The 22,684-nt window shown below is 35.2% G+C and overlaps 1 protein-coding gene across 1 annotated transcript; it reads right to left on the bottom strand.

The window, feature by feature from the left end:
• Positions 1-255: 255 nt before the first annotated feature.
• LOC127157190 (follistatin-related protein 4-like) lies at positions 256-20,268 on the bottom strand (the record flags this gene model as incomplete). The annotated part of the gene is made up of 7 exons (XM_051100428.1): positions 256-5,029; positions 5,195-5,304; positions 9,608-9,715; positions 13,225-13,374; positions 14,965-15,083; positions 16,851-16,877; positions 20,134-20,268. Coding segments are annotated over 7 exons (1,352 nt in total), but the record flags the coding sequence as incomplete, so codon positions are not given.
• Between the last annotated feature and the right edge of the window lie 2,416 nt (positions 20,269-22,684).

Raw genomic sequence — 22,684 nt, 5'->3', positions numbered from 1 at the left:
AAATCTTTTTTAGTTTTTTACTGAAGGAAAAAGTCACCTACATCTTGGATGGCCTGAGGATGAGTAAATTACCAACACAATTTTGGGTGAATTATTCCTTTAGTTCAGATTATTTAACTGTAAGTTCACTCAAGAGGTGAGTAATTGGTACAGTACCACTCAGTGGTACAGTATCACTCAAGTAATTTACAGTGTGACATTTTTTTCCTAAGCATTTCATTTAATTAAAGCCACATACTACGAATCATTCTGGTCTCATCTTTTATTGTAAAACTGGAAGAAATATATATATCCCAGGCAACACTATGTTACATTTTACAATAAAGGTATCTATACAACCAATGCTAATAAATCACTTGGGTGTATCCGGATCTCAGGAATCTGTTTGAGATTTTTTTTTTGAATGTTTGTTACAGGTTAACAGATACTTAGTCTACTAAAATTATGACCATGAAACTTCAACTTTGTTCTACATCCCATGAAGCACATCTGTGAATTAAGCCACTATCTTTCAGAAAAGTGTAACATTTCACAATTTTACGATGTATTAAATCAAATAAACATAATGCACACACAGACCCACAAATGAACAGAACATGGTGCCGTTTGACCACAAGACAAGCTGAGAACTAGACGAGATCTTTGCTGGTGTGGTCAGTTACACTACAAGAAAAGACAAAAATCAATCAATCAATCAATCATCAAAAGAAAGTAGCAATTACTGCAATTACTCGGATGCAAGACATTAATATTTCAACAGTTATTGCCTTAATGCTGAAAAATGTGTTGCATAGAGATATAGATTAACCAGCACAAAGACAGCTAAAGACTGTTAAAGGTTATTTTTAAATAAACAAATACATACATGTAAATAAATAATTTCCCGTTGTTGAGTTTAGGCCCTTGGCATTTTGTCGTGATTGAAATGTAGATGTTTGAAAGAGTGTTTGGTGTGATGTGAATTTAATGACTGTGTGTGCTGTTAAACCAAAGAATAAGTGGTGCTAACTTACACACTCAAGGACCAGGTTTTATTCACCATACACAATGTACTTTGGGAGAAACAAATCTTACACATACACAGAGTTAGGCAATAAAAGCCGACATAAGGGTGTATGTCAGAACAAATACACCACAACATGACAGCTCAACTTGAAAAAGAAAAGCCATAGGCCTATACTATTATTCATTTAAAAGCAAAAATAAAACAAATCAAAGCCTTTGGTTCTTGGCCTGTTGATTAGCAACTGCGAACGGCTACAGCACTTCATGTGCCTCAAGTCTGCCAGCAGTTCTGGTACACTTAATAAAGGTTTTAATGACAAACATAAACACAGACTGAGGTGTTGGACAAGTCAGTAACACACTGGAAAAAACAAATGTACATGACGAGAACAAGAACAGGCTGAAACAGTCTGGGGACAATAGAATATAATGAAGACAAATGGATGTGGACTTAAATGTGACTCAATGAGGCACAAGATGCTTCGTTTCTGCCTCGTTGGCAAAAGTCAGGCTGGCATTTCAGTGCTAAAAAGAACTGTGAACACACACACACACACGTTCGTAATGCAGACATTTTAAAAGAACAGCATTATATGTGCAAGACAATACTGTATTATTGTACAAAATGTGTGCAGCTAGTTTAGTTTTAAACATGATTTTAAATGACATGATTTTAAAACCAACCTTTTAATGCTGATCATTTCTCCCGCAACTTCTAATCTGTTTAATTCATTTCCTCTATGATTTCCTCCACACTGCTCTAAATATACCGTTACAAGAGCATTACAATGGCTGTGACTAAATTGCAGATTTCTGATTCAGTCCTTGAAAATGAAAATTTGCTGTTGATTTATTCATCCTCACACCATCCAAGATGTAGCTGACTTTTTTCTGCAGCAGAACAGTAAATATTTTTTGCTAAAATCGTGGTTCTTGATGATTCATAAGTGCAAGTCAGCGGCTACCATCACTTTGAGAGTCAAAAAAAAGCATATCAGGCAACACAAAATGAATACCCGTAGCTCCTGTTAATATTTTGAGGTCTTATGAAGTGAAATGATTGGTTTGTGCAAGAAACTGAACATTATTTACAACATTATTACCTGTAATCCAGAGCCTCAGGTAAACTGTCCAGAGTGATGTTCGGTTCACGAATGAATCATTCTTCTGAACCGGTTCTTTTTAGATGAACCAGTTTACACCAAATCGAACTGAATCGTCTGAAACAGTTCACAGCTCAAGTAGCACAGATCTACAAGTTACTCAATCAAAACTCACTTTCAGACTCCTGACAGTCAATCCAACTGCAAATAAGCCTATGATGAATGAACTGAGTCACTGAGATGAGCCGCTGATATGCGTGATATGTGTGAACCGAACAACTGAATGATGGAGCCGAATGAAAGTTTTTCACTTCATATGCTTTAGACAAGAAAAAATCCACACTTCATATCATCATTGGGTGCTTTATTAATATAATTGCATTTATGTTACATCATTGCGTGATTGCGTAAATGAACTGCAGAATCGGTTATTTGAACTGGTTCGCTGAAACAAACTGAGTGAATCAGTTTGTGGAAAAGAATCAGATTTCCCCATTTGCCTGAGGTTATGGATTACAGGAAAATAATGTTCAGTTTCTTGCACGGGCCAATCATTTCTCTTCATAAGACCTCAATATATCATCAGGAGTCATGGGTATTCATTTTATGAATCACCAAGGAGCACGGTTTGAGCTAAAAATCTTCTTTACTGCTTTACTAAGGAACAAAAGTCACCTACATCTTGTATGGCCTGAAGATGAGTAAATTAAAAGCAAATCTTCGCCTCAGACATTAAGGAAATAAACTCAAATTGCTCTATGGTTAATATACTGTATGCAGAGCACATTTATTCAGCGATTGTTAGCCCACTGAGTTTAATTAGATTTGTTTGGGCCTTAAATTGATAGTATCTGTGTCCAGTTTAATGTTCATTGAGCTCTAACCATCTGGCTTCCTGAAGTAATATTGTAGTCATGCATATCTGACTGAGCTTGAAAGCACATTGAAATGCCAATTTAGCCATTTTGTCTCAAACAGGGCACTTTAAAGCTGTGCTTGCAGTCGTCTCAGTAGTGATGATGGTGTGTTCAGTGCAACAGTGCTCTAATTTGGCTCATATGTGTCAAATTGCCTTTCAAAGATCTGATGCACCGGATGAGTTTTTATTTAGCACAGTGGAACTCATCGCCTGTCTCTTTCTATTTAACAAGAATTTAATTTTCTTTGTTATTTGCTGTTTTGTTCATCAGCTGTGTGTTTGAATGTATTATGTGAATGTAGGAATACTGAACCTAAAGTTTGTGTTCAGACAGAATCGATGCAAAAGAAGATCCACACAAGATTTTTTTCTTTCACGGCAAGTGTTTCCATTGACTTTTATTGTTTTTAAACTGAGCTAATAATATTTTCTATCCCTTAAGCCTTTACACAAACCTCTGATTTTGACATTTTCTTTAAGACATTATGTAGCATGTTTATCAAACTGTTCTCCTGCTCCACATAATGGTTTACTACCCTTGTGGGGACATTTGAGCAACACACACACACCGTATGTCTAAAAGAAATGATTTAATTAAAAAACAAAGATGAAATATAGCATTTGTTCTATAAGATGTCCCTAAAAGGAGGTCAGCTTTAGCAAATGTTTGGGCAGCTCCACAAAAATGCAAACACACAGAGAGAGCTTTGAGGACGACAGAAAGTACTCACCTCATTACAAAAAGGAAAACGCAAAATGTTACTGTAACATGTGTTTATTAAAATGAAGTGTACTAATAACCGTAAAACAAAAGCTGTTGAATTGTGTGGTCAGAAACACTGGATGAGGCAAACAACACAGTTTTCTACATTGACAAAAATGAGACATGACACTGATGGACACATTTCCTGCAGTGACTATATATAACAAGTGAACACACTGAAAACAAACAAACAAAAAAACAAGAAAAACACTCAAACTTTAAAATGCATTGTGCATAGTTCAGTCATCACCTAACCTGTCTGCTGCTTAACGCTATTTCTGCTAACAAGGAAGTGCAAAAAATCATCAAATTAGTTCACTGTTGCACTGAAGGGTGTCTTTGTTCTTTCCCTTGTTGTTTAAGGTTTCTTGTCGCTGAATGTGTGTGTATGTGTGTGTACCTATACAGAAACCCGCATGTGTATTCATTTAACTCACTACTAGGATCGAGTCCATTCGCATCCCTTAAAGGTTTTCCCAAGCTTTGGCCCAGTCGGCCGACGCAATCCTCTGCAGAACCGGCCCGCGGTACGCCGCTCATACCTCGCCCACCCAGACCACTGTGTTACCTCTCTTGATGTCTGACACCTCACAGTGAGGGCCGCTCTGTTTGCCGTCCAAAACGAACAGGGACTCGGTCGCTGAGGTGACCAAGTAGCGTCCAAACACCCCGCTGGAGACCACCACCCTGTTGGCGTCTCCCCAAGGCCAGCTGCTGGCCGGAATGGGATCCTTGATGTTCTCGAGGGCTTTCGTTCTTCCCGATGCCAGGTTTGAGAAAACCAGCTTGGAGCCCTGGGCCGAAGAGGCCACGACCACATACTGGTTGGCCTCCGTGAAGGATGGCTGAAACTCCAAGTCTGCGAGGGGAATCGAGACGTCCGCTTGGTGGCTCATCCGCAGCTCGCCGCTAAAGGAGACGGTCTGGACTTGGAGCTTTCCACTCCCTTTGTCCACGGAGACGACGAAGCGACCGTCTGGAGAGATAAACGGCTGGCCGCTGATGTTGGGATTGGGTCCAATGATGGCGTCGCTTACGCTGTCGATGAGCAGCTGTGAACTCGGAGCCGAGCGATCCTCGGCTTGGCACTCGATAAAATAGTAGCCGCTTAAATGAGTGTAGGCCATGCTGGCTGGGATACAGCTGTAGTTCTTTAGACTGATGGTCTTGACGAGACGGAGGGTCTCAAGGTCGATTTTATGCACCGCGGGCTCCGATTTTAAGTAGACAAAGCCAAACCTGAGATGACAATGGTCAAAGACAGGTTAATGATCTTTCTGCAGATTTATTAAGTGCTGCGCTTTTTAATTACAACCGTCATTTGCTCGCTTCCCATTTTTGCAAGAATTATGTGGAAAATCTGACAGAGGTCATGCACGCTGAGCAGTGACGATCGTTTCGTACCTAACGTGGGTGATAATGAGGTTGGTGGGAGGGATGTAGAAGTCCTCCACTCTTTCAAACGGAGTACGGATGATCTGACGCTGCTCCACCGCGCTGGCAGAAGTGATCACCTCAAGAAATGGAAAAGAGAAAAGAATATTACAACCAGGGCAAACAGCCAGTGACGTGAGAAAAATGTAGCTTTTAGCTGTTTGTGCAATTTTTCATTAAAAACAAGCAGAACGATTGGGAAAACATGCCATTGCAAATTGTATATATCGCAACAGTACAATTATAATATTTGGTTTTTTCTTTGCTTTCAAATGTTAATCCATAGATCTTTTATTTTGGCAGAAAAGCTCAGGGAAATTTCTCTTTTGAGATGCTTCTCTTTTGCTGACTACAGATATATAAACAATTCTCATTACAAACACAGGAAGATGTCTGGTGCATGTTGCATTTTCTAATGCACGTTGTAAGTCAGTAAAAACACTGAGCAGCTCATGTGAAAAGATTATAGCGCTTCACTATGAAACACACAGCGCATCAGATTTCATATTTATATAATTACAATGCAGTTTTTAAAGGGATAGTTCAAAACTATAAAAATGAAAACTCATTAATTAATCACCCTCATGTCGTTCCAAACCCTTTAGATCTCAAGATCTTCGGAAGACAAATTAAGATATTTGTGATGAAGTCTGAGAGCTTTCTGACCCTGCAACGCAACTGACACATTCAAGGCCAAGAAAGGTAATAAAGACAGTGTTAAAATAGTTTATGTGCTACGTCTTGTTTACAAGCAGGAGAAGACGCACACTGTACATAAAACAGTCTTCATAAACATGTCTGAAGATTTTGATAGTGTTAGGATGACTTGCAATTTTTTGGCCAACCTTACTTATTTGAAACAGGATATACAGACAATGGACTAATAGAGATGGACGTTCTATTATGTGTTGTTGAACGGGTGTCAAAGACTGACACGGAAGAGAGGAAATTGTTGAATAAAGTTGTTATTTTTATTTTCTTTGTGCACAAAAGGCATTCTCAAAGCTTCATAACATTAAGGTTGAATCACTGATGTCACATGGGCAATTTTAACAAAGTCCTTAGTACCTCTCTGGGCCTTAAACGTGTCAGTTGCATTTCTGTCTTTCCAGGGTCAGAAAGCTCTCGTATTTCATCAAAAATATCTTAATTTGTGTTCTGAAGATGAACAAAGGTCTTACGGGTTTGGAACGACATGAGAGTGAGCAATTAATGACAATTTTCATCTTTCGGTGAAGTATCCCTTTAAGATTTAATAATCACATAAAGCCATATCGCTTTTTCAGGCATTGTAACTGGCGAGCAACACTGTTTAATTTACTCACCAACGTACTGATTTGATATTTTATTATACAACAGCAAGACATTCATGAATTTACTGTATAGCAAGTATAGCTTTCAGAACTAGTGTGATACTGCCTTACAGACTTCATGTTAAGTGTTTAATCATGTCTATATCAATGTTTTTTTCTACTCCTTTTACAGTTAATTATCATGCATCATACTGAAAGTGAAACCTAGCTTCTCCTCTGGTCACATTTTTACAAAGTGCACATTTTAAGTGTACTTAAGAGTGTTAAGAAACAGACATGAAAGTGAACTGTCTTTAAGTGCACAGTTTATTAATATTATAATATCAGCAAGTAGTTTCTTAAAATATACTTTTAAGATCTGAAGTAAGTCTGTCACTAACGATTACTTTGGTAATTGAGTAATTAGTCAATTATTCTGATGAGTAATCGAGTAATCAGAATTTTCCTGTGGTAATAAAAATAGACGTAAGTGAAAAATAGACTTTAAAATTACTTAAAATACATAAATAATAGTAATGAGGCAATGAGGCAATAATAACTGGTTAAAATAAAATATCAAAAGCAAGTAATCATATAGTTTTATTGAACAAACCTAGATGGAGTCACAGTAAATGGAATGCACCACTTCCAGTATTTTGGCAGTTAATCAACCTGAGCAAATTGCAAATTATGATTTTTTTTTTTACTCCAATTTAATCTGAATCGTGATAGCCCTAATTTGCAGTACAGTAAAAGTGCACATTCACTAAAATGAAGCATGTTTATTTTCACAAAGGTTTTTTCAATAGCATTTGTATTTGTGTTATATGATATTTAATGCCTTTATACAGCAGTATTTATATAATAAAGCAATTATGAAACAGCAAATATAGGATTGTTAATAGACGCTCACCTTATCTTCTGTTAATAAAGGATTTAGAACAGTGCATTGACTTATTATCCAACAGACCCAACAGGCTACTACCAACAACATGATATTGGAAGTTTAGTTTGGAATTCAAAAGGATTATATTAAAAGTGCTTATAAAGTTGATAAAAATGCCCCTGTTGGCTTCAAAACAAGTGGCCAGTGCAGACGATTATGAATGCAAACGATGAGTTCTTGATTTGTGAGTGTGTGTGTGATGAGTGCAGGACGAGAGCCAAGCGCACACATGCGGCTCTATCTCCCCTCATTTGTTTAATCTAATGAACTGACAAACAGGTTCAGATGTTTGACTAAGAATATTGAGCCATTTAAAAAATGGGTTTGATATTTCACCTCTCGAGCTGAGCGCTGCCTCCGGGCCCGACAAATTGCCCGTGCCCGGGTCAATTACTCGCATTCGGAATGAGTCGAATATTATCAAGGCATTTATTTGTGGTGTGAATCCATATCCCCTGCAGCCGATTATGCAGCTTCCCTCTAAAAGTGCTCTTTAGCATTTCTGAGTGATTCATAGCGAACGCCTTCATTATTCTGTGCGGCTGGCGCTCTGTGGGCATGCTGAACAAGCAAACACACCTGAGGACTTTCCTGCTATTTAATAAAACATGAATTATTCATGTGTATGGGGGCAGGAATTACACATTGTTTGTTAAATAAAAAGCCTTTCATTTGCTGTCTTGGAGGCTGTGTGTTTCTTAGACGTGTGCGCTGACACGAGGACAGCCGAGATCAAACCTGGCAAAGAATAAAGCGGGAACGGGGCAAATTTCCTTCATGCAGCAGAAAGCGTCTTATTCGCCTGTAGCTCGAGTCAGGAGCTCTACCTGACAGTGAACCGCATCGTGTACAAACTATTTTCATTCAGAAATTGCATTTTTACAATTTTACAAATGACTACAAAGAAACAGCAAGTAACACTCAATTAAATGTGAAAGTTTGGAGTAGAAAAACTAAAATTGTATTTTTCTTACAAAATGTACTCCAATAATTTTTGTTTAGAACTTTGGAAAATCTTTTTTTTACAGTGTGAAATTCATAATGCATTCAAAATGTGCATAATCTTTTCACATTTCAAGTCATTAGAATCGTTATTTTCTAAGACATTACATAAGAATTAAAAAGTAATAAAGATTTTCCAACTAATACCATACTGTATCCAGTCAGCAACTTTTGTTCATTTTAATAATTTTGTTTACTGCATTTACTCCCTTTTTATTAATTAAAAAAGCAATAAAAAAGATGCAATATATATTATTAATGAGAAATGTTAAATATATTATTGAATGAAATTTTTAAGAACATATAATCCGAGATTTACCAGTATTAACCCCAATTACCTAATGCCTTTGAATTTAGAACTCATAATTGCTCAAAAGAGTCCAATTTTATGAAACCTACATATTTATTTCTAAAAAAAACATCAAAACAATAAATGTATTTTACTTGCATAAATTTTAAAAACGTCATCTGTTTTTTTTTTTTTTTTTTTTAATGCTGCAGTCGTTCATCAAAAGTCATCAAAAACATGAACAAAAACAAAATTTAATCCCAAAAGTTTGTGAGATATGAGGAAGAGGCTAAATATATTTTCCATATATATGTTTACATAATACATTTTATATTTTAATATATTTCTGGCACCAAAAGGTACTCTATGCATTCCTGGTTAAAATGACCCGAGCATAAAATGTTACTTTTTTATGGTTAATATCTCTTAGAAATTGCAAAAAAAAAAAAAAAAAAATCTTAAGAAAATAATAAATAAATACATACATACATACATAAATAGTATTTTGCACATTTGCTAAATTTTGCTCTAAAACTAAATAGTTTTAGACATTTTTTGTGTATCTCTTCTGGTTCAAAATGGAATTTTTCGAACTGAATGTTTTATTAAGCTGCAGTCGGTGCAGAAATGCATTTGTCAGGCAAAGACTATGACACATTAACACTAAACGTTCACAAATACAGATTGTTAGCACATAAATGGCCCCCCAAAAACCCAGTGAATGAACTCTCAGGCTTAAAAACATCACGGTGAGAAGAATGAAGAATGTGTGAGCGCTCTAATTTGCTTGAATCTATAAAAAACTAGAAACTGTATTTTCATATAGACATGAGTGTGCAGGATTCAGCGTTTACCTGTAGTGTAGAGCGGGACTTCAGCAGGTCTTTCCAGCTCAACAGCCACAGCTGATCGTGAGATTTGTCATAGAAGAGTTTGACGGGCATAGCGTCCGTCTCCACAGCCTGTCATTCCAACACAAGAAGGCAAATTCATTCAAAGAGCAACTGTTCTGAATGAAGCAACCGTTGGGATTTATTTTGTCAATGTCATAATAAAGGCTGCCCTTTCATTACAAACACTTTCAGAATTAATGTAAGCTCCAAATGAAGCCAAAGCAGAACCACTCGTTTAGTTAGAGCACACACAAGTGATGTTTCCTTCATCAAATGATTTTTAAACTAATTTCATTGTCAAAAATTGTGTGTAAATATAAGTTACTCAGTATTCGCTTCTTGCTTATTGAACTGTGAAACAGCACATTCACAGTCTGAAATGCTCTAAATATCAGTCCATCAGTCACACTGATACTGCTAAACTTACAATACTGTTTTAATCATGAATGAAAAAGCTCTCACTCATATTTAAGCATTACATAGTATTGTTTGTTGTATTTCTAGTTTTCAAGTATTGACTACAAAGTAGACAAACCTTGTAATATTTATACATAAAAAATTACATGGTTATTTTAAGTATTATTTTAATGATGTTATAGTAGATGTTTTTATTTTTGTATTTTCCATTTTCATCTTAATTTTAGTTAAGCTTTTAGTAACTTAGTTATTTAGTAACTTATTTTTTTTTATATACAGTATGTCTATATATGCCTATATAGTCATGAGTTTTTATTTTAGTTACAGTTTTAGTTATTTTTGTACATCAAGACAAAGTGAATTAAAATTATGAATTAATATGAATTAAAATAATGTTATTTAATTTTTTTATTAGTTTTTAATTTTAGATATCAGATTTAGATTTCAAAAATATTAAATAACCCTGGTACACTGTATTATTATTATTATTATTTTTTTGCTGCCTCTTCAATTTACTAAAGCAACACAACTGCTAAATATTTTATCGCAAATTAAATATGTAGGTGAAGTTTACATTATTTAACCACTGAACTAACCAACATTGATTAATACCAACAAAAGTAATTTTATGGGGTAAATTGGGTAGAAATAACTCTGAAAGGTAGCAGTTTTGGTTTGCTTCTTTTTTACGGTGTACATGAATCATTTTTGTTTTTTTTAACTGAAATTGCATGGGTGGATTTTTAGTTCCCATCATGCTTTGCACAGGACTGAACTGGGAGTGTTAATGAGGCTCTTCCATCATCAGTTTAAAAAGTTTGAAATGCTGAATGACTGTCACTTGTATCCTTTGTAGTTTGTTGGAGTTTATTCTTGGCTGAGCTCCTGTGATCACACTAGGAGCATTTATTAGAGTGACCTCCTGACACGTCCACACGACCCATGACTTGCTGGTGTTTGTCAGCAGCAGCTCTGCTTTCTCAGACCTCTTTCATCTTCACACACGTCTCACTGTGTACATTCATCTAATGCTTTCCATTGTTCTCTGTTGTTGTGTGTATTGATTGTTCTTCCACATATATAAAACATACACTCACAAACACACAAGCTCAACATCAGAAACATCTGATTTTAAATGTGTGCAAAGCTTCCACATTTTTGTAGTTGTGTTTTTTCTGTCTCTGACAGCAGTAAATTATAGGGAGAAAACATGGTTGGCAAATAACATGAAGAAAAATCTCAATAATTTGTTTTTTTTTTTTTCTCTTGGACAGCAGTGAGGTTAAAAAGAGAGGAAAAACAAGACTTTCACAGAAGTCTCCTGCTTGTCAGATGTTTGTCCTACAGTAAAAAAAAAAATTTTTCTTTAATTGGAAAAGAACAAGTCATTTGATCATTTTTAGTGAAAAAAATTAAACTGACAAACGGGCAAAATTCCCTGTGAAACTTCACTTGGTTTTTCAGCTTTTTTCTTTTCTGTTATGTACATTAGGGTTTAATATTACATCTAATATCTGCATTATTTTAGTGTCATGTGTTTTACCATGATAGCGTTTTTGTGTATTTTGTATTTGCTCCCTCTATTTACTAGTATTTACTTCAGCTTGTAGAAAACCTGCTTGCGATGAGTTTTGATTCTTTATTTGTATTATAAAGGTACAAAATAGATTTGGCTTTGTGGATCCTGGAGAAGGTTTGACGTACACTATTTTTTTTTATTGTCTTTTTGTTTTTATTGTATTTTTTCATTGATTACACTGTATTAAAGGAGAAGTCCACTTCCAGAACAAATAATGTACCCCCTTGAGAGTACATTATTTAGGGTAAATAATGTCTTTCTTTCTTCAGTCGTAAAGAAATTGTTTTTTGAGGGAAAACTTTTCTGCGTTTTTCTCCATATAATGGACTGATATGGTGCCACGATTTTGAACTTTCAAAATACAGTTTAAATGTGGTTTCAAACGACCCCAAATGCAGATTAAATGATCTAGCGAAACAATTTTCATTAAAAAAAAATACAATTTAAATACTTTTTAATCTCAAACGCTCATCTTGCTTTCTCTCCATGAACTCTGTGTATTCTGACTCAAGACAGTTAGGGTATTTCGAAAAACTTCATTCGTATTTTCTCCCTCAACTTCAAAAATCATTTCAAAATCATCCTACATCACTGCAGAAGTACCGACACAGTCTTTGCAAAGTGAACATGCAAAGAAGATCAAACACCCTTAACAAAAAAGGTAAAACAGCAATATAGAATGATTTTGAAGTTGAGGGAGAACATGAGATGGGAGTTTTTCGACATACACTAACTGTCATGAACTGGAAAAAAGTTCAGACAGAGCAAGACAAAACAAGCGTTTGACATTAAAAAGTATATAAATTGTATTATTTTTATGAAATTAACTGATCGTTTCACTAGATAAGACCCTTCTTCCTCGGCTCAGATCATTTACAACCACATTTGGGATCGTTTGAAGCTGCATTTAAACTGCATTTTGGAAGTTCAAACTCGGGCGCCATATCAGTCCGTTGTATGGAGAAAAATGCAGAAATGTTTTCCTCTATAAACATCATTTCTTTATGACTGAAGAAAGAAAGACATGAACATTTTGGATGACAAGGGGGGTGTAAATTGTAAAACTGTAAATTTGTGTTCTGGAAGTGGACTTCTCATTTAAGCACAAACTGTGCTACAATAATATGTGACCAACATGTATATACGTATTTGTAATTTTGAGAAAATTATGTTTTATGTGTGGTCAGTCAAAAAAAAAAAAAAAAATTAAGAATTAAAAAAAAATCTAAGTCGTATTTTTAAAGCCATAAACCACATATTAAGCGTTTGTTTACATTATATCTGTAAATGAAATCTGTAAATTTAAGTTTAATCTGTAAAACCTATATGTTACTACTGTATTATTATAGTAAAGGTCTGGCAACCACAGCTGCCTTTTTTACTGTAAATTTTACAGTGTGTGAAAAAGCATCTCACATGCATCTACTCTAGAGGTTCTCAGATCTCAACCATGTCTCAAAGTGTGCATGACATTAAAGTCTACAAACAAGTGTTCAAGTCAGACATTTCTTCAAATTCATCCACATTTAAATGATCCACATTGATTTTACTGTACGACAGCTGAAGATGAACATGTCCTCACCTGCACGACTCTCTGAGCCTGTGTGTCGATCAGCAGCAGTCTGTTCTGAAGTGGCTGAGACACGTACACGTACTTGTCCCTCACGCTGACCGCTGACGCCCATACACACTCGTGTGAAGAGACACCCGTGCTTCTGGGACAGAGTTCTTCCTGCAGGGAAAAAAAAAAAACTTTTAGGAACTGTTCACTGGGAGGTGCTTTGGGGGCCAAAAAATGGTTCTTCTATAGCACCGCTGGAAAACCCCACTTTTGAAACCTTTATTTTTAAGAGTATCAAAACATCTACCTCTAAATGAAAAGAACCATGCAAGTAATGATATTTTGTACTGTACCTAATACATTCATGGTTTTTAAACCATTTCTTTTCTTATTTAACTACTTTATGACAATAATATTGTTTAAACAAAGCACATGGTTGTACATACACTACCATTAAATTTTTTTTTTTCTCTTCTTTGCACCAAGGGTGCATATATTTGCAAAAATACAGTAAAAACTGTAATATTGTGAAATATTACTACAAATAGTTTTCTATGTATGTATGTAATTTATTGCTGTGATCAAAGCTGAATTTTCAGCATCATTACTCTAGATCATATTAAAATGAAAAAAAAAAAAAAAAAAAAAAAAATTCTTATATGCTGGTTTGCTTTAAAAACAAAACAAAAACAAACAAACAAACAACAACAACAAAAAAACATTCCTGATTATTGCTGCCAAGTATTTTTTTGTTGAAACTGTGACACATTTTTTTTCAGGATTATTTGATTAATAGAATGTTCAAAAGAACAGAATTCATTTGAAATTGAAATCTTTTGTAACATTATGTCTTTGCTGTCACCTTTGATGACACATCAATTTAATGTGTCCTTGAAGAATAAAAGCATTTATTTAAAAGCATTTATTAAAACTAACAAACAACAACAACACTGCACTGAAAGCTGTATAATACATTAATTATGCCTTGTAATGCACCTTATAATGCATTATATAATCCCATTAACAATTATGACCACAGTTATACATTATAATACTTAGATATTCATTGTTGCACCTTTAGAAAAATATAATACATTAAAACACATGACAAACAAAACTTCAAATATGTGACCCTGGACCACAAAACCAGTCATACGGGTAGTTTTTTTGAAATTGAGATTTATAAGTCATCTGAAAGCTAAATAAATAAGCTTTCCATTTATGTATAGGACAACATTTGGCCGATACACAACTACTTGAAAATCAAAATATTGAGAAAATCACCTTTAAAGTTGTCCAAATGAAGTTCTTAGCAATTTTACTAATCTAAAATTAAGTTTTGATATATTTACAGTAGGAAATTTACAAAATATCTTCATGGAACATCATTTTGACCCATACAATGTATTGTTGGCTATTGCTACAAATATACACATATTAATAATATTAAATAATATACATATTATAATGCATTTTAACTTTGGTTACATTTATTTATGAAAATATATAATGCATTACAATGTATATTATAAATTCTTTGCATTATACATAAAGCTTTTAAGTAAAGTGCTCCCAAAAATCTTTATTAATTTCACTTTTTAAACAGTAGTGTATATTATACTAATGATAATGGTTTGTTTTTGCAGTAATAAGAATTTTGTGGGTGGAAGAATGTAAATGTCATCTTAAAACAATCTTTACTGGCATTGAGCATAATAAATGCTCTTTATTATTTTGTTTTGGGTATGAGCCTAGACTTACATAACTACCCAGAATCCTCTCTGTCCGCAGGATGCGTCTGCGAATCTCACAGTTGCCGGGCTGCAGTATGGTGATCCCTTCGCTGGAGAACACATAGAACATGTTCCCCACACTGAGCCCTACAAGCACACACAACATCACACACGCCATTACACGCTCACTCTTCCTTCAGACAAAACAACAGCAAACGGTGCGCCACGGGGTGAGAATGGTTTCAGACAATGCGGCTGTCATCTGGTCAGACAGCGGAGACTATTAAAATCTCTTGAAACCACTCCAAAAAGTGCATTTGCAGGTCTGTCACCTGGCAGCAAACAACAGCTGCTAATTAGCGTGGTCACGTCAGACGCCGACGCAGGCAGGGACCGGCAGCACTAAGTTGTCATGCTGTCAGAAAGCAGAAGGTGTAAAAGGACTCAGTCGCAGGTAAGCGGCGCGTACTGCAGCGCTGCGGATGATCAGTGCTGGCGGTCAGTGTCGAGATGGTGGATGACTGTTTCTAATGATCATCCGCAGGCACTGATTTGTGTAGAAGCCTGTTTACACCGCTAAATTAAAAATAAAAAAGTAATTGCGACTTTTTAATCTCACAATTCTGACTTTTTTCTTGCAGTTAGGAGTTTATATCTCACAATTCTGAATTATTTTCTCAGAATTGTGAGATATAATCTTGTGATTGTGAGTGATAATGTCTAATTTTGAGTTGTTAAAAAGACTGACTTTTCCCCTTAGAATTGTGAGTTATAAAGTCAGAATTGTGAGATATAAAATTTCAGTCTTTTTTTTCCCCTCAGAACTGGACTTCATAATTTGCAATTGTGAGTTTATATCTCACAATTTTGAGGAAAAAAATTTGACTTTTTTTTTTTTCTCTGAATTGCATATATTATTGAGTCATAAAGTCTAATTCTGATGGGGAAAAAAGACTCACTTTATTCCTTAAAATTACAAGTTGGTATCTCACAATTCTGACTTTTTTCTGAGAATTGTGTTTGTACATGCAATTGTGAGTTATAAAGTCCGAACTGTGAGATATAAATTTGCAATTTTAGAAAATTAAAATTTAATTCCCTTAGAATTGAACTTTATAACTTTATAAGCAAGTTACATATCACATCTAAGAAAATAAATCTAAGTAAAAGTTTGTATATCACAATTCTGACTTTATTTCTCAGAATTACATTGTGAAATTTAAATTTGCAATTGTGAGAAAAAAAGTAATTGCCTATTATTTAATTTAATTTAATTTAATTTAATTTTATTTTATTTTATTTTATTTTATTTTATTTTATTTTATTTTATTTTATTTTATTTTATGGTGCAAATGGGTTTCCATATAATTGTGAATTTATATTAAGTAACAGTTCTGACTTTATGATTGTTTATGACTTTGTGACTCACATTTGTGAGTTTATATCTTGAAATTCTGTGAAAAAAGATGTAAACACAATTGTGAGAAAAAAAAAATTGTGAGATTTAAAAAACGTTTTCCCCCTCAAAATGTGTTGCTCTATTAAAGTTCTATAAAAACATGCATATATAACTTGTCTATTTAGCTCTGTTCTAACCTATTTTATGCACATGAAACATTGAGTGATTTGATATAAGAAACAAACTGTAATATAAACCACCATTATGACATGATACATGATGATCAAAGCAAACTGTGCGATTTCTTTGATAACTGGGTTCCTCTGGGTGTGCGTTCTAGTGCTTTTTACCGTTACATTAATGCACATTAATGCTTCAGATACACTTGGATTTATTTCAGCAAGTAATTTAGTTCACACAAGTATTAAAGTGTCTCTCAAAATGTTTGTTATTGTTTTTGTAACATGAACATTAAATTAAGCAGACAATCAGACAGGAGCATCAAACAGATTTACCTTCTTCCCTCCAGAGGATGTTTGCCACTAGATGGACAGCATGAGGGAACACAGAGGATAGTTAGTAAACAGCAGAGAAACGCACTAATGAGACTGACTTCAGTGTGTCTTACATTAATACGATCCCCTGGAAAACTTCAAGAATTAGTAATATAAGAAATAATGGCCATGAAGGTGGAGACGGGCTGCTGGAGGAATTCAAATCACGATTTGGCTTACTGCGATTATGAAATCGCAAAGGCTGATATTTTTTATTAAATAAAAAATCATGTCATCAGAGCAGCTTGATCACTTCAGCTTCAACAAAAGAGAACATTTAATAACAGTTTCACACCAAACTCTCTATAAAATGTCAGTCTAGTGTTTGAAATAACTTCCATTTGTGATCCGATGTGGCTTCATTGTCATAGATTGAGACAGAAAATATATATTTTTTAAATGTATAATTACTTTATTTTAATATTTTTGTTTAATAATTCTAATAATCATAATGATTTTTGATTATATTAATATATAAAGTTTGAGCCAAATTGTGCAGCCCTACAAACAAGAACAAAAAACTGCTGTTTTCTTTAATAATTGCTTGTTTGTTTGCTTTAGAAGTTGCAATATTTAACCAGAAAGTTGCAATTAATTTTGTTCCCCAAACTGTGCAGCCCTAGTAGTAAGTGTTGATCAGTGGGATTACATCAGCATGAACTTCTTTTTGAAATGAACCTGTGCTTTTTCTCTGAGATTCCTTTATTCTGTCCCACTGATCTGACTGAGGCCCAGCAGGCAGATATTACTGAAGCCTTTTTCCCCACACAGTGGACATGCAATATTCAGAAATGTGTCTGTATCCATTCTAGTGATGTTTTTGATCAGCAACAATACAGTGTTGAAAAATACAATAAAATAAATCAGAAGCAACAACTGCCAGAAGTGATTATCAACACTGTGTACAGCAGTCAGGAAATCTTTTGCATTGAATTTATTCTTGTTTTTATGCGGATTCTCAGAGAACTCCAGCTTACTACAAGCAATGTTTCACGGGGGACAGTTGATGCATGTTATCAAGGTGAAATTTTATGCTAAACTTTAATAAACTCATGAAATATCAACCTGCTAGTTCAATGTAAGAGATATTAAAATGGCCTTGAGGTCTCTCAGCCCCCAAACATGAGGTTTAACATATCAAAGACTTATTCAAAGGTCTTATTCAAGATGATTTAAATGCAAAAATACCCAGCCTTTGTCCTCTTCATATGGGACTTGTCACCTGTCTTTTATTAGGCCTTTTATATTCAACAAGGACACTGGGTTATAGAAAATATAGCTGATTTATTATAAAACTGGTACTGTGGAGCTGCTTTGGACATGGAACACTACCATCATTTCTTTATGTGTGTGTAAGTGTTTAACCATCTAATATTACTTTAGAATTAAGAAATACGTCACGAGACAAAGGTACTGATCTGTGATTGACACCTCTGTCAGTGATCCTGTTGGGTTAGGGTTGTATTGTAGTACTTCACTGAAGCCTTGCAAGACAAACTGTGATTTTTTTTAATGCATTTGCATTCTTGTCATGATGTTAATGACATTTTGAAGGCAATGAGGAAGAAAACAACACTGTCAAATGAATTAGAAACATGTTTTTTTCCAAATTATTTGGTATGTTTAAAGTGATCCCAGAATGAAAATTAGCTGTTAACCCTCTATTTATTAACTATTTACCCTCAGGCCATTCAACGCCATTTTAGCTGAAATCAAAAGTGAAATGATTGGTCTGTGTAAGAAACTGAACATTATTTACAACATTATTACCTGTAGTCCAGAGCCTCGAGCAAACAGTCCAAAGTAATGTCTGGTTTGTGAACGAATCATTCTTTTGAACTGATTCTTTTTAGTGAACTAGATGAATCGGTTCACCAAAATCAGGCTGAATCAACTGAAACCATTCGAGTGGTTTGAGCAGCACAGATATTCAAGTTACTCAAACAAAATAAACTTTTCTGCCTGACAGTCACTCCAGCGAAATGAGCCAAAATAATGGCATATCTGATCCTGTGATGAATGAACTGATCCAGCGGTCCGGTTCCTTTAACAGTTCAACTTGGACTGAAGGCTGATGCTTTAGACATGTAAAACATCCATGTTTTACGAGTGAGTTAATAATATAATTGTTATACTATTATACTAGTATAATTGTTATACTAGTTATACAAACTAGTGAATTGAACCAGTTCGTTGAAACAACTGTCTGAAAGAACCAGTTCGTAGAAAAGAATCAGATTTCCCCATTTGCCTGAGACTTAAAATATCATCAGGAGCCACGGGTTTTCATTTTGTGTTACTTGGTATGTCCCCAAACAAACAAAAAAAAAAAAACCCCCGGCACTGAATTGCATTTTACAAATTACCAAGGACCACGGTTTCCACTAAATATCATCTTTGCTGCTCTACTGAAGAAAAGGTCACCAGCAAATTAACAGCAAATTTTAATTTTAGGTGAACTATCCCTTTAAAGCTAGTGCATGTGTCTACTAAAACCAGAATGATTTTAAAGTGCCACTAGTGGATAGAAAATAATCTCCCATTTACACATTGGACACATTGAGAGCTACAGAACTTCATTTACTGTAATTGAACACTGTAAATTTAACAGTCCAGAAAATGTCTGTAATTTCTGAAACAGGAATTAGCATGTGGGCACAGACACCACATATGCAGCTGTTTATTGCTTTATGACCATTAAAACCTTATTAATGACAAACTGTCCTTTCTGCATTGGTGACTTTATTACATGTGAGCTGACTTGTAAATCCTTGTCAGTAATGACTGAACCAGTAGCCCACATTAAAGTGTGCATGAGTCTACCGGTACATAGGGCCCTATGAGTTCCATAGTGCAGAAAATGTGGGCGAAATTGCAGAATCCAGTCATAAAAATGGAATTACTGTATAACACGGAATGTCATGGAAAGTCATTTACTGTATGACATGGAATGTCAAAATGTTGGATTAAGTTGTTTTTATGAATTTAGTTGACTTAAAAATTGATTTAAAAATTAAAATGCCATCCAGAAAAATTTAAATGGAATACAAAGAATTTGATAAAAATGAAATGGAACGTTAGAAGAAAAAAACAAACAAATAAACAAACTATAACAAACCATTAAAACAGGAATAAACAAACAAACGGAATTTAGAAAGACTAAAACAAAATTTGGGCAAAAAAATAAAACTCTATCCATCCTAGCCAACACCATTCTCATACAGTTCACAAAACCATCACTCACGTGTCTTTCGTGCCGAGTCTTCCACAAACAGAGATGAAATGTCTTCATCCACGCCAACGTCATTTCTAGCGATGCAGGTATAAGCGCCAGTGTCTTCATAACGCACACTACCGATGTGAAGCTCACTGCCATTTGCTGAAGAAATACAACAACCAACAGTTAGATGATTCAGTGTGTTTCCAGACTAATTCCTGTATTACACACACACCAAGAAAAATGCCTCTAACAAAAACCAACAAGCAACTACAGGGCAATAACATAAATCTCAAAAGTAAGTTTGAGGTGTTTGCTTTCACAGTCGACCAATAACATTTTTCATTGACAGAGCTTTGGGTGAAGGCATTCTTAAAGCCCATAAAGGTTTCCCTGTGGTGCAGGTAATACTGTGCCAAGTTATAAACTCCAATACTTGGATTTATTGAGTGTCTGTTTTTTCAGCAGAACTGGTTTCCTTCAACAATGGCCAAAGAAAAGGTAAAGTTGGCAGGAAGCACATTTCAAGTTATTAGTTGGCATGATTTTCACAAATACATAAACTGTAAAAAAAAAAAAAAAAAAAAAAAAAAATTTGTCATCAAAATACTGTGGAAGTGAATATCTAGCAGGAGCTGTTACTGTTACCAACATTCTTCAAAATATCTTCTTTTATATTCAACAGAAGAAAGAAACTCAGGTTTGGAACGACTTAAGGGTGAATAAATGATGACAGAATTTTAATTTATAGGTGAACCGTCTCTTTAAGGTGTAGTATGTAATTTTGACAGCTTGCAGTTGAAATGTGTTTGCAGTCCAAATTCAAAATATTGTAGAAAGTTGTATTTCTCGCCCCCTCCTCTTTAGACTTGAAGCTCATGGGTAGCCAGATTGATGATACACAACATTAATGAGCTCAATTAACAGTTGTAGGCGATGCGCCTTACACTGTAAGTTGATTCATTCTTTTTAAATGCATGCTGAGGCTTTTTAGGTCAGGTAAAATCTGCAACCTCTGACCCAGTTCATTTCTTAGACTCCATGGTTGCAAAATGCTGCATTTTTTGCCAACTGGCAACCCGGGGTGTCAAAATATTATTAGGTAAACTGGTAGTGGGCGGAGTCACACAAACCAAAACAAAAGACATTCTGACAAGGAATAATTCAAAGCAGAATAACTGTTTTTATCGATGTTTTTCAGAGAAACATGTTTCCTAAATATCTGCTAACACATTATTGTATTTTATGCTGTAGTACAGTCAGAATTATTACATACAGCATCTTTAATATGGCTAAATGAACCTATATTAGATTACACAAGCACCAAAAAACGAAACAAACCAAAAAAAAAAAAAAAAAAAATTGTTGAGTCAACTTAAAATAATTTGTTACCCTGCTGCCTCAGAAAATTTTAAGTTAAGTCAACTCAAATAAGTTTAGTCAACTAGAAATGTTAAGTTGTACTAAGTGACAACTTAGATATTCATGTTGGTTTGTTAAACTTAAAAGCTGTGTTTGTTACCCGACTGCCTTAAAATTGTAAGTTCAACGTAATCAACTTAACTCAAATATCTAAGTTGTCACTTAGCAAAATTTAACATTTTAAGTTGACTAAACTTTTTTTTTTTTAATAGTTGACTGAACTTAAAATTTTAAGGCAGCAGGGTAAATAATTTTAAGTTGACTCAACAAATTGTTTTTTACAGTGAGCGAAAGTCATTTTGCAAGGTTATGACAGCAGTATTATCGGACTCAAGCTTCTCATCTCTGACTATTTTTTCTGACAGTCACATGATAATTACATAAACCATGTAAAAACAGCAGTGCTATTCTGGATGTAAACGGGACAAAAATGATTTCAGCACATAGAATGTCTGCTGGCTGTATAAGTGGAATTGTGGGCGGCTGTTTTTTCACGAGTCGCGACAGAACGACACCCAGCTGCAGTCACTTACAGCTCATCAGCGCCCAGCATGCTGTCCTGGTCAGCTGGAGAACAACTACAGAAATGCACAAGCTATTTTCTCTTTACCTCTGCCAGAGCAAAAGCGATAGATAGAAAACGTCTAGGTTACGTACGTAACCCTCGTTCCCTGAAGGAGGGAACAGAGACGTTACATATGGGAACTCGCTTGAGAGTCCAATCATCTCCAAGCCTTATTCAAAAGGCCAATGAACATTCATGAACATTGGCGAGTGGTATTTGCATGCCGAGCCACTCCCCCGTATATATGGGTATATAAGAAGGCGGCGTGCAACCACTCATTCAGGCTTTTGCTGAGGAGCCGAGCTGCAGCCCGGCGTCAGCGCGACGTCAGGTCGTGGCAGGGGATGTAACGTCTCTGTTCCCTCCTTCAGGGAACGAGGGTTACGTACGTAACCTAGACGTTCCCCTTCAGTCGTTTCACTACGGCGTTACATATGGGAACAGACCCATGGAACAGGCCACGAACCAGACGTCGCGTTACGCAACACACCGCGTGCCGACAGGCGGACGTGTCAGCAGACGGATATGAGCGTAACCTTCCCAACGCCCTGGGGGCCAATAGGGGGCCCCACAGGGATGCCAGTTGTACTG

This window comes from Labeo rohita, unplaced genomic scaffold, assembly GCF_022985175.1.
Source record: "Labeo rohita strain BAU-BD-2019 unplaced genomic scaffold, IGBB_LRoh.1.0 scaffold_1003, whole genome shotgun sequence".
Taxonomy (NCBI): domain Eukaryota; kingdom Metazoa; phylum Chordata; class Actinopteri; order Cypriniformes; family Cyprinidae; genus Labeo; species Labeo rohita.
The sequence above is the reverse complement of the archived record's forward strand: the minus strand, read 5'-3'. Positions and strand labels throughout refer to the sequence as shown.